At 40.5% G+C, this 12,956-nt stretch overlaps 1 protein-coding gene across 2 annotated transcripts in view; it reads right to left on the bottom strand.

Moving 5' to 3' along the window:
- Positions 1-443: 443 nt before the first annotated feature.
- CPQ (carboxypeptidase Q) overlaps positions 444-12,956 on the bottom strand; it is a 177,753-nt gene continuing 165,240 nt past the window's right edge. For both annotated transcript variants that reach the window (XM_032222638.1, XM_032222639.1), the window contains exon 8: positions 444-1,042. In XM_032222638.1, the coding sequence (XP_032078529.1) occupies positions 882-1,042 (161 nt within the window). In that variant the 3' untranslated portion in view covers positions 444-881. The remainder of the gene's footprint in view (positions 1,043-12,956) is intronic.

Raw genomic sequence — 12,956 nt, 5'->3', positions numbered from 1 at the left:
TTCTTAGCTGTTCTTTTCTTCTGGCAGCTCTGCACATGTGCACACTGGGAACATGCTCTAGCTGTTCCTCTGCTTCACTGCTATCTAGCTGCAAAGGCAGCTGAGAAATGCCAGATGGCCTTGGCCCCATTTCTGCCTCTGATGCAGAGCCCTTGTCTGAGCCTTCTTCAGCCTCCAGGACTAGCCCATGCACCTCCCCAACCTTCTCTCTGTCTAATTCTGCTGCCAGCTCTGCTGGCCGCTGGGAGGCCACAACACCTTGGTACAACTACTCTAGTGATAGCCTTTGGGCACAGTGAATCAGTTTAATAAACAATATATGTTATCCCACCATAATATTTGCTGAACTTTTTCTCTCAGTAATGAGTCCAGTTAGTGGTGCTATCCTTTACAAAGGGACAGTTTAAGGAAGGTGTTGGTGGATTGCTCTGTCTTTATTTATCCTTTCACTGAGCATCCCCTTTCTATCAGTAGAAAAACAGCCACAGATTGCTCTGTCTAATGTGGGGTGAGGCTGGGGGAGGAGGCAGATTTTGACAGATGGCTAGACTCAGGAGTTCATGCATAACACCATATTTATTTTAAGTATTTAGCAGATAAAAGGGTAACTTAATAATCAGTGACTTTTATGATATTGCTGAGTAAAGATCAAGAACAATAAGAACAAAGCACTGAAATGAAGCATCAGGAAGTTGTCCAAAGAAGAAGGTGTTAGACCCACAATTCAAAAATACGTATACATGATAAAAGGACATGTTCTGAGTTGAATCAAGAAAAGTTTAGTTTTTGGAAGACACCTAGAGTTTCATCACAGAGTTAGATCAGATACATTCCTGTTCTGTGCTAAAACAGTCAATACTTTTTATTGATTTATTTTTGAATTACACTGGTACCTTCTCCTCCATATCAGCAATCACATAAGACACAACAGTCCAAAGAGCAGCACAGAGATTCATTTTGACTGGATCCTGAACCGTCATTGTGTCACCTTGCGAATGATGAAACCAGAAGTATTTAGTGATATCGTTACTCAAACTGGCACCTGTGGAGAACAGCACAAAGGTATTTCCTTGTCATGTGAATGTTATAAATTTAGACAGAATCTTTTAGATTGTGTTTCATTAACTCTGAAACAGTAAATCTGTAAACAGATGGTCTGAGTTAAGAAATAGAAATAGAGAAGGAGATAACCTAGAAAAGAAAGGATGGAATCCAGTAGTATCCTCTCAGCTTCTATTGTTACATTTTTCTGAGGTCAGGAAATCCTGTGATCCTAGCCAAACTGGACATAGGTTGGCAATAGATTAGGATTAAAAGCATTCCACACCTCCCAGGTCTTTTCCATCCCTCCTGATCCATTGGGGAATTTATTTTGTTGTTTAAATCAGGGGTTTCCAACCTTGGCAACTTTAACTTGTGGACTTCAACTCCCAGAATTCCTCAGCCAGCTTTGCTTTGCTGGTCTAAACCATGTTTTCTTTACGTTTTAAGCATGACGGTTGGGGAATTCTGGGAGATGAAATCTACACATCTTAAAATTGCCGAGGTTGAGAAACACCAGTCTAAAATTATCTTCTTCCCAGTACTTGGAATGGGAGGAAATCTTAAGAAGTTCCACAAGATGATGGGTAGGTTGTAAACATATGGTTATGACTTTCCTACTTTCCATAAGGTGTGTGAAATGTTTTTAAGTCACTCTGTTTTTGTCACTGTATAATGACTTAAATAATTTGTTGTCAGTCTTGCAAAACTAAATGCAAATGCAAATGCAAATGCTGGCTAATTATTTTTAAAATACTAATAATTCTATTTATTATTTTATTATTCCCCATAGACTAATTTTAGGGAATACTGTTCTCAGGGATATTAGACTTTGAGACATGTTCTGAAGTTAAATCTCTTTTGCCATCTGTGCTTGAGCAAATAACAAAATCCCTCCTCCTCCTGCTCCTCCTCCTCCTCCTCCTTTTCCTGATATTTTAACACCCTGCCCCACAAAAAACCCAAACTCAACCTCAAACAAATACATTATGCAACAAATCCCACTAAAGGAGGGAAAATTGAGAGAAATCGAAATTGGCACTTTCACAAAAATGGCAAAATTGAAGGAAATAAAACGGACAGATTCATTCATTCCTAGATGTTTGACCCCTAGCCAAAGTGCTTAATTTTTCCTTTACCCTGATGTTAAACGTTTCTCCCCTGAAATAAATGAAAATATGCCTTTGGCTTTGAGTCGCTTAATAAAATCCTGGTTAAATTGAAACCATTATTTGCTGCAATCCAAGAAATTCTTGGCATGTGTCATGAATGATATTGTGGTCTGGACCAAAATCGCATCAGCTTCCAAGAGTTTACTGGGAGCTTAATGATTCCATTGCTCAGAGCATCTGCAAAACTGGGAAATATGACACAAATCAGCTCCCAAAAGATGTTGCAATGAAGAAAACTGACAGGAAGCCTGAGATGGTGCCTAAAATATCTGTTTAAGTAGAAGAAGAGTTTCCACCAGATGCCACATGAGCAGTATCAGGCTTCTGTGTACGGATAATGGGATGGGTTCAAGCCAATGCGCAATAATAATTACATTTATTGGTTATTTGGCATCTAAAGGTTGCACTGCATTTCTCTTTTAAGTGCTTTAGTATTTTGAAATATGGGGTGAATTCATGCCTATTGCACACCATCCTAGCAGAGATTGGGTGGTCTCAAAAGCTGCATTTCAAATACATTCAAAGGAAAACAGAAGATGAAAAGAGAAATGAAAGCAACTATTAAAATAGCCAGATGGATGGATGGAGGAAACCACAAAGTTCCTCATGGGAGATAGAGAAGGAGCATCTTCCTAGGGGAGCCCAGCCAATAGGAGATGCAAGATGAGAGAAAGTGGTTCCCTTCAACTTTCTACTCCCAGGGTACCTGACATTTAGAGCTGAGTATTCTTTCCTTTTACATTAAAGTCAAGGTACTTTAAGCTATTTCCTCCTGCATAAGAGAAGGAAAGGCAGAATCATCGACAGTGATAGAGGATATATTTAGCAGGTTCTGAAGTGCAAAACCTTGTTTGTTTTTCTTCACATTATTTTTTACTTGTGTCCTAAGATGGTTCCGCATTAAAGGCCCCAGATTCAAATGCAGGCATTTAAAGAAAGGGGGCAGAGAGGAAAGACACATATCTTATCCATTGGTATGCAATCTTCATCAACATGGAAACATCCAGATGTGTTGGCACTGAAGCTCCCAGAATTCCCAGGTAGTATTTTCAGCCTCCCAGCATTAATTCTAACATATCACAAACACCAGGTTTGATTTTTTTACATAGAGCCTAATAAATAGAAATATTGTAATAAAACAATCCATGATTTTCATGGAGAAAAAGTATATTGTCATGTAGAAAATCAATCAATGTAGTTGCTAAGACTTCACACCAATCGGATGGCACATAATCAATAAAAGGAAGGGAGGGAGGATCATAAAATGTGGGAAAATGTCGTTTGATAAATCTGAATTTGCGTTATCTACTGCTTTCAGAAAATAGGGCTAGCAAGCTGTCTTGAATGTTTCAAGAGCATGGAACTCTGGCGAGAGATTTGAGTGTATTGATGTTGAATAGTAAGTAGATGACTAAGCAGCTTCATTTTTAAATGATTGGGTGTTTGAAAAGCCAAGCCATGTGCCACCCTAACAATGACTATTTGCGCTCCAAAGTGCTTGGCAGGTTCTGCAAAGCCAAGAGATAGCTTATAATGTAGTAAGTAAATTAAAACCATTATGTAGGAAGTCTGTATACTCAGAATCACTGAATGTCAGGCATGCCTCATTCAGTAACCAAGAAAGAAACCTCCATTGTTTAAGAATTAAAAGTACTTTTACTAGTTATGAATAGATAGCAGCGAAGTAAAGCAAGGTCTGAGGCAGAAAAGTGCGAAATCATACATATCAAACATTTGCCCAGCTCCCTCCCTCCAACAACCCCCACTCCATTGCCCAATCTGCAACTCCCTTAGGTGTCATGTGGGCTGCATCTCCAAGAAGCATCATCAGGTTGGTACGCAGGATGGTTGGCCTTAACCAGGTCCAAATATCGACCATCAGCATGCGCAGAAGATGGTGAGAACAAAACTCCCTTGGTGATCTATCACTCCTGTACTATGGTGATCGATCACTCCTTGACTATTACTCCTGTACCATTTATTCCTATCCCAAATGCCATGCCCCCCCCCATTGCCATGGCAGCTGAAAGCAAGTAAGCGAAGCAGAGGCTGACACTGAGAGATAGGAAAACATTTAATCAATCAATCAATCAATCTTACCATTTCTCCCTGGTAGTAGCCAAATTCTAGTCTTCTGAAGGCTTCAAACAGTGAGAGTGCGAGCGTGAACGAACCCGTAGCACCCGGATTTGAAACCCACCTCTGGCATAGTGGTAGTAGTGATAGTGATACTCGGAAATCACTGCCAACATTGGGATCTACATTATATCACTTTATCATCTTTTTCAGAGTCCCTGCCTTGATGAATGTTTGTTTATTTAAAAGTTTTATACGGCTGGCCATCTGATAAAACACAACCCTGATTGGCTCACTACAGGTAATCTTTGACTTTCAAGGGTTCATTTAGTGGCTGTTCAAAGTTACAACATATTTATGACGGTTACAGTATTCTGGACTCATGTGAACTTTTGCGACTTTCTGGCAAGCAAAGTCAAATGGGAAACCGAATTCACTTAACAACTGTGTCACTAACTTAACAACCGCAACGATCCTCTTAACAACTGCGGCTAGAAAGTTTGCAAAATGGGGCAAAATGCACTTAACAAATGTCTCACTTAACAATATAAATTTTGGACGGCATGTATCATTTCAATTTTTTTGCTTCAGATGCAGCCACCTCTAGAACTGGCATCATTCCATGAGATTAAGGGAGCCAATTTGTGCCTTCAGCAACAGACAATACGCTAAGAATTTTTGTCAAATCAAGCCAAAGTGATCAAGAACTTAATGTAGTTCCAGTGCCATTAAATCTGTCACTGTGCCTCCACACTTGAAATTACCGAGGAAAGTAAATGGTGCTTGAGTTATCCTGCTACAAACCTTGAAATAGTTTCCGGCACTGAGTTTATAAATAACACCAGAAGTCCTGCTGTTTTACCTCCTGATTCACTCTTCTCCAAAGCTTTTAAAATTCAAGATTTAAACAAAATGGAGAAAAGGAAAGCACTTATTCAGCTGCCTTGTGGTTAATTAAATGAGGGTTGCCAAAGGGGAAGGAGGAAAAAAATATGTTGCGAGTCCAACGTCCCTTTCTGTTTAATCCATTTTTTATTCATTTGTATTGATGCAATAAATAAGTTGAATTATAGCTCAGATTATCACAGTTATTTTGCAGCACAACCTTCGCTTTTGTGTCACAGAATCTGCTGCAGCAGCTGGAGAGAAAAACTAGGCCTCTGTATACAACTGGTGTGAAATCAGGCTTCCGTGAAGGAAGAGGTTTCACTCTACAGCACAAATGTGGGATAGGAATCTAAAATAATTTATCCTAAAGTGCTCCCAAGTTAGCCAAAACAAATGTGGGCTTTGTTTTATAAGAACACTCTGGTGGCATTCTCCATTTCTTCCAGGCATTGTAGGCAAAGATTTTCTACTATTAAACAGCACGGATTACCCACTGCGAAACTACTGGATTTTGGAGATTTATACAATGGTTAAGTTTCTCTTTTCTTTCATTTCATGACCTGTATTTTTCAATTCTCTTTCCATCTGGGATAACATGCAGTACTGTACAAAAATGGCAGAAACTTATCATTTCATACAGTTCTAACTTAGGCTTCTCCAAAAAGCATGAAAAGGAAAAGCATTATGCAAGGAAAGACTGGGCACAAAGTCTCTGAGATTCATGGACAGATCTTCACATTCCTGAAACAAATCTAATGACCGAAGGAACAAATGATTTCCTGCAAAAGCCCTTTAGCTCCTCTTTTATATTTTATGGGAGGAGCCAATCACCTTCTACCTGTGACTTTACTTCCAAGTCTACCAGTGGTGGGTTTCAAAATTTTTTAGAACCTATTCTGTAGGTATGGCCTATTTAGTGGACATGGCTTGGTGGTCATGTGACCGGGTGGGAGTGGCCAACTTGTAAAATGTGGTGAAACTCATTTAACAACACTCTTGCTTAGCAACCAAAATTTTGGGCTCACTTGTGATCATAAGTTCTCTTTCTTTCTTTCTTTCTTTCTTTCTTTCTTTCTTTCTTTCTTTCTTTCTTTCTTTCTTTCTTCTTCCTTCCTTCCTTTCTTTTTCTTCCTTCCTTCCTTCCTTCCATTCTTTCTTTCTTTTTTCTTGTGTCTCTCTCTCCCTCTTTCTTTCTTTCCTTCCTTTCTCTTCCTTCCTTCTTTCTTTCTTGTCTCTCTCTTTCCACTTACTTTCTCTTTCCTTCTTTCTCTTTCCTTCTTTCTCTTTCTCTTTGTCTCTCTCTTTTTCTCTCTCTCTACTTCTTCCTTCCTTTTATTCTCTCTTACTCTTTCTCTCTCTCTCGCCCTGCTCTCTCTCACACACATACCTTCTAGTTGGTGAAAATTTCTGTTTTGCCAGCTAGGAAGCTGGCAAAGAAGCCTCATTTTCCCTGCCACCTGCAGCTCTCGGAGGAAGGAGGCAGGGAAGCAAGCCCCAGGCCTCATCTCTGCCTCCTTCCTTGAGAGCTGGCTTTGGGGACGACCAGCCTCTCCCGTCACTGCGCCCTTCACTTACCTTTCACCCAGAGGCTCTGCCAGCAGGGCGCCTCCCATTTCACCTCCTGAGAGAAGCTTTTTTCTCTTGTTGCGCATGGAAACTGCGTTTTGCCTTGAAACTTGCTGTTCCGGCAACCCGAAGGGGACATTCTCCCAGCGGCGTCTCAGGCAACTTTCTCTCTTGCCGCACAAGGAAGTGAAGCCAACTTTATTTATTTGGTTGGTTGGTTCCCAGATTGTGGGAGGCAATCTGACAGCACTTTTTATGCCCGCGGTGATCCATATTGTCACTTGTGTCTTGCCCTGTGGCTCTCGCTCGAGATTCCACCTGATTTTCTCCCAAGCAGCGTCCGTGGATGCGAGCATCGGGAAATCTCCCTCTCCAGCCTCCCCTGCCCTACTACATTAAGATCCCCGTGCTTCCCATTCCCGTTGGAAGCACAAAGGCCATGCGAGCGAGCAGGCACATGAGGCCAGGAGGCACCAAACTGGGCCCAGCTGTCCTCACTCCCTCCGGACTAAGGGTGGGAGCGCCTGAGACGCCACTGGGAGAATGTCTCCTTCGGGTTGCCAAGACAGCACATTCAAAGCAAAACACAGCTGCTGGAATTTGTGCGCCTGCAACTTAATGCTCTCCAAAAAGTCTGCATTACCAGAAGCAGCAGAAGCAGCAGCAGTGGGCACCACCGCCACCCCCAGTGTCCAGCGTCCTCTTCAGAAGCCTTGAGTTGCGACCATTTGCGCATCTCTCCCAAGCTTCTCTCAGGAGGCAAAATGGGAGGCACCCCGCCGGCAGAGCCTTCGGGTGGAAGGCAAGCGAAGGGCACAGTAACGGGAGAAGCTGGCCGTCCCTCTCTCGAGGAAGCCAGCTCTCAAGGAAGGAGGCAGAGATGAGGCCCGGGGCTCACTTCCCTGCTGGGCATTGGGGAGGGGCTTTCTCGCACATCTTTGGAAAAAGAAAGAAGGCATGCGAGAAAGCCCCCTCTCCCACTGCCCGAACGTGTGAAGGAAGGAAGCTGCAGGCTCCTTTGCTACGCAACCTCCTTTCGTTCTCTGCTGCCTGAACGAGTGAAGTAGGCAGACAGAGAATGAAAGGAGGTCATGTAGCCGAGGGCAAAGGAGCCTGCAGCTACCTTCCTTCACACGTTCGGGCAATGGGGGGAGGCTTTCTCGCATGCCTTCGGAGAAAGAAAGAAGGTGTGTGAGAAAGCCCCCCCCCCCACTGCCTCTCAGAGGCAGGGCAATTGGTGAGCCAGCCAATCAGTGAGCAGTGGCCCGGGTAAGCGAGCAGCTACTGGATTGGCGGGGCGAGCAAGTGAGGTGGGGAGGCAGGAGGGAGCATTCCGGTACTGTGCCACTGGATGAACGGGCTCCAAAAGGTATGCTAAATTTCACAAATGGGTTGTAGCATACCGGTGCGAACCGGCTGAAACCCACCCCTGAAGTCTACCCTGATTTCTGAGTTGTTCTTTTCTTCTAGCAGCTCTGTGCATGCGTACATTGGGAACAGGCACTAGGTGTTCCTCTGCCTCACTGCTGTCTAGCTCTGTAGGCACTTGATCACCGCCAGACGACCTTGGCCCCTTCTCTGCTTCTGACACAGAGCCTTGTTCGAGCCTTCCCCAGCCTCCAGGACTGGTTCATGCTCCTCCTCTGGATGGCCACAACACATTCGTATATCAGTTATCTTAATTTATCACCTATATAACTAAAAGTTTAAATGTGCAACAAATGCCATAAATTGAATCCCCAATAATTTAAAGCAAAATGGTATCTTAATTTCATCATTGAATTTAGTCTATCCTGAACACATGTAAACAACTAAAAAGTTATATCAGATAAGATGGCAATTGCAAATACGAATATATACTCAGACAATTTATTTCTTACCTAAACTAGTTAAATGGTATCTCCAGTATGTTGATATATAAAGGTTACATTAAGTATTGAATGAAATGGATTTTCTCTACCTGACAAATATATATATATATCAAGATTTCTAATTTATAGCCCTGTTATCTGGAGAAGAAACAAGAATGGACAGATGAATCTATTTCTAGATTATATCATTTCTATATGTATTAATTCTTAGTTTGCTTGCATTCCGACACAAATCCATAAGGTTCCAGGTTTTAATGAATCCTGCAAGAAAATTCACATTTTATTTCCTATATAGTTTCTCATCAAATATTTGTTTAGAAATATATTGTCTTATTTTTAATTATTTATTATTGCAGCAACTCAGCCCCATAAACTGGGCTATTTACAAATATGAAATAATAAAAACTGTTAAAACCTACAACTCCTTAGGCAGTGTGGACAAAAACAACCAAATAATAACCAATCCAATCAAACCAGTATACTAAGTATTTCCACTGTGTGTTGAAACCACTTAAAGCATGGGTGTCAAACTCGATCACATCACATAAGGTATCGTGATGTATCATGATGTTTTTTGCCTTTATGGATCCAGAGTGGGCGTGGCCTATGCGTGACCAATTCGGCCTATAGGCTGCCAGTTTAACAGGCCTGATTTTAAACAACTGATTTCCTTCTGTGACCATGAGGACCAGTGGTGGGTTGCTACCGGCGTTACTACTGGTTTGCTGAGCGCCCGCTACGCGCGTTGTACATACATACACAATGGAACAAAAATTACTCAGAAAAAGAGGAAAACAGCTGAGAGGCGGCAATTCAAGCTGCTGCCCCAGATCAGCTGGGCTTCAGAAGGTGGAATAAAGGTAAGTATAATCCAGGGGTGAGCAGGTCGGCCCACTTTAAAAAAAAACAGAGAACCGGTTCGCTCTCTGTTTGAAGGCAGCACTACCAGTTCGGGAAAACCGGTCTGAACCGGTAGGAACCCACCACTGATGAGGACGCATTTCACTGCAATTTATATTCAGCATTTCCCATATATTTGCAAATGCCTTGCTCTGCATTTCTCAGGCTTGATACCAGATGGTAGTTGGTTTTTGTCATAACTTACATTCCTGTCTTGGGAAACTTCAGCTCCCAATATATCTTCCACAGCCCCAGTTACTGGATCAAGGTGAAAGAGGTGAGTCGGTATAGGCAATACAGATATGCATGGCCAAGTCTAATACCTAGTACAAATGATATCATCAGCCTCTGAATACATAACTCTCTATCAGTCAGATTGCCAATTGCATGCCATTCAATCTACTCTGCTGTCTTTGATCAATTGATGTTTCATTTATTTTGCACATATTGATATACTTTAACACACAATGTCCCATTGGCCATTCACTGTGGGCATGATTAGTTCTTATTATTCATCATTTATGCTGAACACTTTGATGTTTAGTCAAAGTGCCAAAACTTTGGTTAGAATTCCAAGGATTTGACATTTCTCTGCCTCCCAGTCTTGTTCTTCTTGACTCACATGCTACTTTTAAAATTTATTTTAAGTATCTTAGTCCTTTGAAGCTGCCATATTCATTGCTTAGCAGCATATTTTCAGAGTGTTGAGAACTTTTGTCCACCCTTTTCCTTTTACAACCCAGATGCATTCCCTAAAATTTCCTAACATTTTGAAGGTTTCCTTCTTCTTTAATTCCATTTAGCTAAAGTATATTAATTCCAGCAGTATTCAGGGAAACATCTAAGTAGGCTTTTTTTTTGGTCAACAATATTGAAGCACTATTGCCTTGAGATGCTCAGTTTACTAATCTACCCTAAAACTCCTAAAATTCTTGGTGGTATCTCAGTTGATGATTAATCAGGTCAGAGTGTATTTAGCTTTGCAAAATTAAACAGGGCCAGTAAGACATGCAAATTTTACTCAACTAATAAAACAGAAGGTTCTTAAATACTTCTAATACTACTACCAATAATAATAATAATAACAACAACAACAACAACAGCAACAACAACAACAACAACATCATTATCATCATCATCATCAGGTACTGGGACTTGCAAATTGAAGTTGAGCGATTGTGGCAAAAGAAATAGTGTGTTGTTCCGATTGTAATTGGAGCCCTTAGAGCAATACCTAAAGGGCTAACTCACTATTTGGAAATTTTAAATTTATCAGACTTGAACATTCTGATTCTATAAAAAACCACCCTACTTGGAACAGCTTATATCATCCAACGTTACCTTAACAGTTCCTAGGTCCTTGGTTAGGACTCGAGCTGTTGAGCTACCAACCAGCCCCAAAGGCTGTGAATCTCACCAAATATTAACATAACAACAACAACAACAATAATAATAATATCAAGTGAGGAATTTTCCAGGGTGATTCACTTTCACCTCTTCATCATCGCAATGATCCCACTATCAGTAATCTTAAAAAAAAATGAAATTAGGCTACCAAACAGCCAAAGAAGCTGAAAAAATTTCGCATTTACTATATATGGATGATTTGAAACTCTATGGAAAGTCAGAAATAGAAATCCAATCATTGACAAACACAGTCCGAGTATTCAGCACCGATATTCAATGCAGTTTGGCATGGAAAAATGCGCCACTGTATCCATAAAAAGGGGCAAAATCACTGCATGTGGGGGAATTGAAATGCCCAATGGCCAACTAATTAAATGCAACGAAAATGAAGCCTACAAATACTTGGACAGTGAACAAACTTGGTTATGGTTAACAACAGGTACATTAAAGAAAGAAACGGAGTCACTAATCCTGGCTGCGCAAGAACAAGCTATCCGCACAAATGCCATTAAGGCCAAAATCGAAAAATCCTCTGGTGATGCCAAATGCAGACTTTGCAAAGAAGCTGATGCAACTGTTGATCACATACTCAGCTGCTGTAAAAAAAAATCACGCAGACTGATTATAAATTGCGGCACAATTCAGTAGCACAAATCATCCATTGGAATTTGTGCAAAAATTATAATATTAAAACAGCAACAAACTGGTGAGAACATCAGCCTGAAAAAGTCTCTGAAAATCAGATGGTCAAGATCTTGTGGGATTTCCGTATACAAACAGACAAAATACTGGCGCATAATACACCAGACATCACACTGGTTGAGAAAAATAAGATCACAATCATAGACATAGAGATTTAATATTTTCAGATGCTTATATTCTATCTTTATCAAATGGGAGTTGGCTTCTAGACGAAAAAAAGGGCTTACAGCCGAAAAACTTGCTGTTTTGCATGGAAAGGCAAACAAATGCGTCAATTACTAAGTAGTTTGCAGTATTGATTAATATAGGTGAGCTACTGATGAATGGAATAAATCACGTTTCAGTTTATTAACATATGTATGTCTTTAAATATGTTTTTGTTTTGTTTTACAGATGTTTTTGTTACTTTTCAGTTTTTTTCTTTTATAATATTGTTGGTGCCTGCCACATAGCACCCCTAGACTTAATTCTCAATATGAAAGACAGAAAAATAATTGGATGGTTGATGTAGCAGTCACTGGAGAGAGCAGAAAGAGAAGAAAGAATAGGAGAAATAAAAAATACAAAGATTTGCAAACAGAAATGGAACAACTGTGGCAAAAAAGGAAGGTCCCTTCCAACTCTGTTATTCTATTCTATTCTATTCTATTCTATTCTAATTCTATTCTATTCCACTCACAACAATAATAATAACAACAACAAAACAGCAGGATCAAACCAGGGCTACATAGATGCTGGTTCCACCTAGTTGGAACTCCTTCTGGTTTAGAACTCATTTTTCTCCAAAATAAAGTGTGCAAAAATGCTCTGTGTCACAATTTTTATTTCATTCTGTGGAATAAAAGATTGCATTTCCTTATAGAAAAAGCCCGGACTTCAGCATTTTAAAGAATCTATTTAGAGAATGTACGGTTGGAAGGGATCCAGTACATAATGTCCCAGCGATAAACCAATAGATGGAGCATTTTGTCACAGATAAGACTTCATGAACATGTGAGTCTTTTGAATATCCTTGAATCTATTCATTCTTCTTTTAGGGGTTGTTTTTGTTTGCTAATGTTCTGTTTACTCAGCAAGTCCCAGCAAAGACGGTCAAAACTAAATGTCGAAATTTGCTGCGTGACAATTACTAATTTCTTGCAGCCTGCTATACATAATTGTACTTGACTAAAGACAAATGTGTGTTAAATTGGTTCGCTGATGATTTGGCAGCTTAAGGACAACATAATAATCAAATCAATCAGTTGCAATGGTTAGTTTGTGGGGCTTTTCTCACCAAAGACAAATGTTTGCTGGTTTTCTCCGTTGCTAGCAACTGTCTTTAAAGTCCAGT

Source organism: Thamnophis elegans, chromosome 8 (assembly GCF_009769535.1).
Source record: "Thamnophis elegans isolate rThaEle1 chromosome 8, rThaEle1.pri, whole genome shotgun sequence".
Lineage (NCBI taxonomy): Eukaryota > Metazoa > Chordata > Lepidosauria > Squamata > Colubridae > Thamnophis > Thamnophis elegans.
The sequence above is the reverse complement of the archived record's forward strand: the minus strand, read 5'-3'. Positions and strand labels throughout refer to the sequence as shown.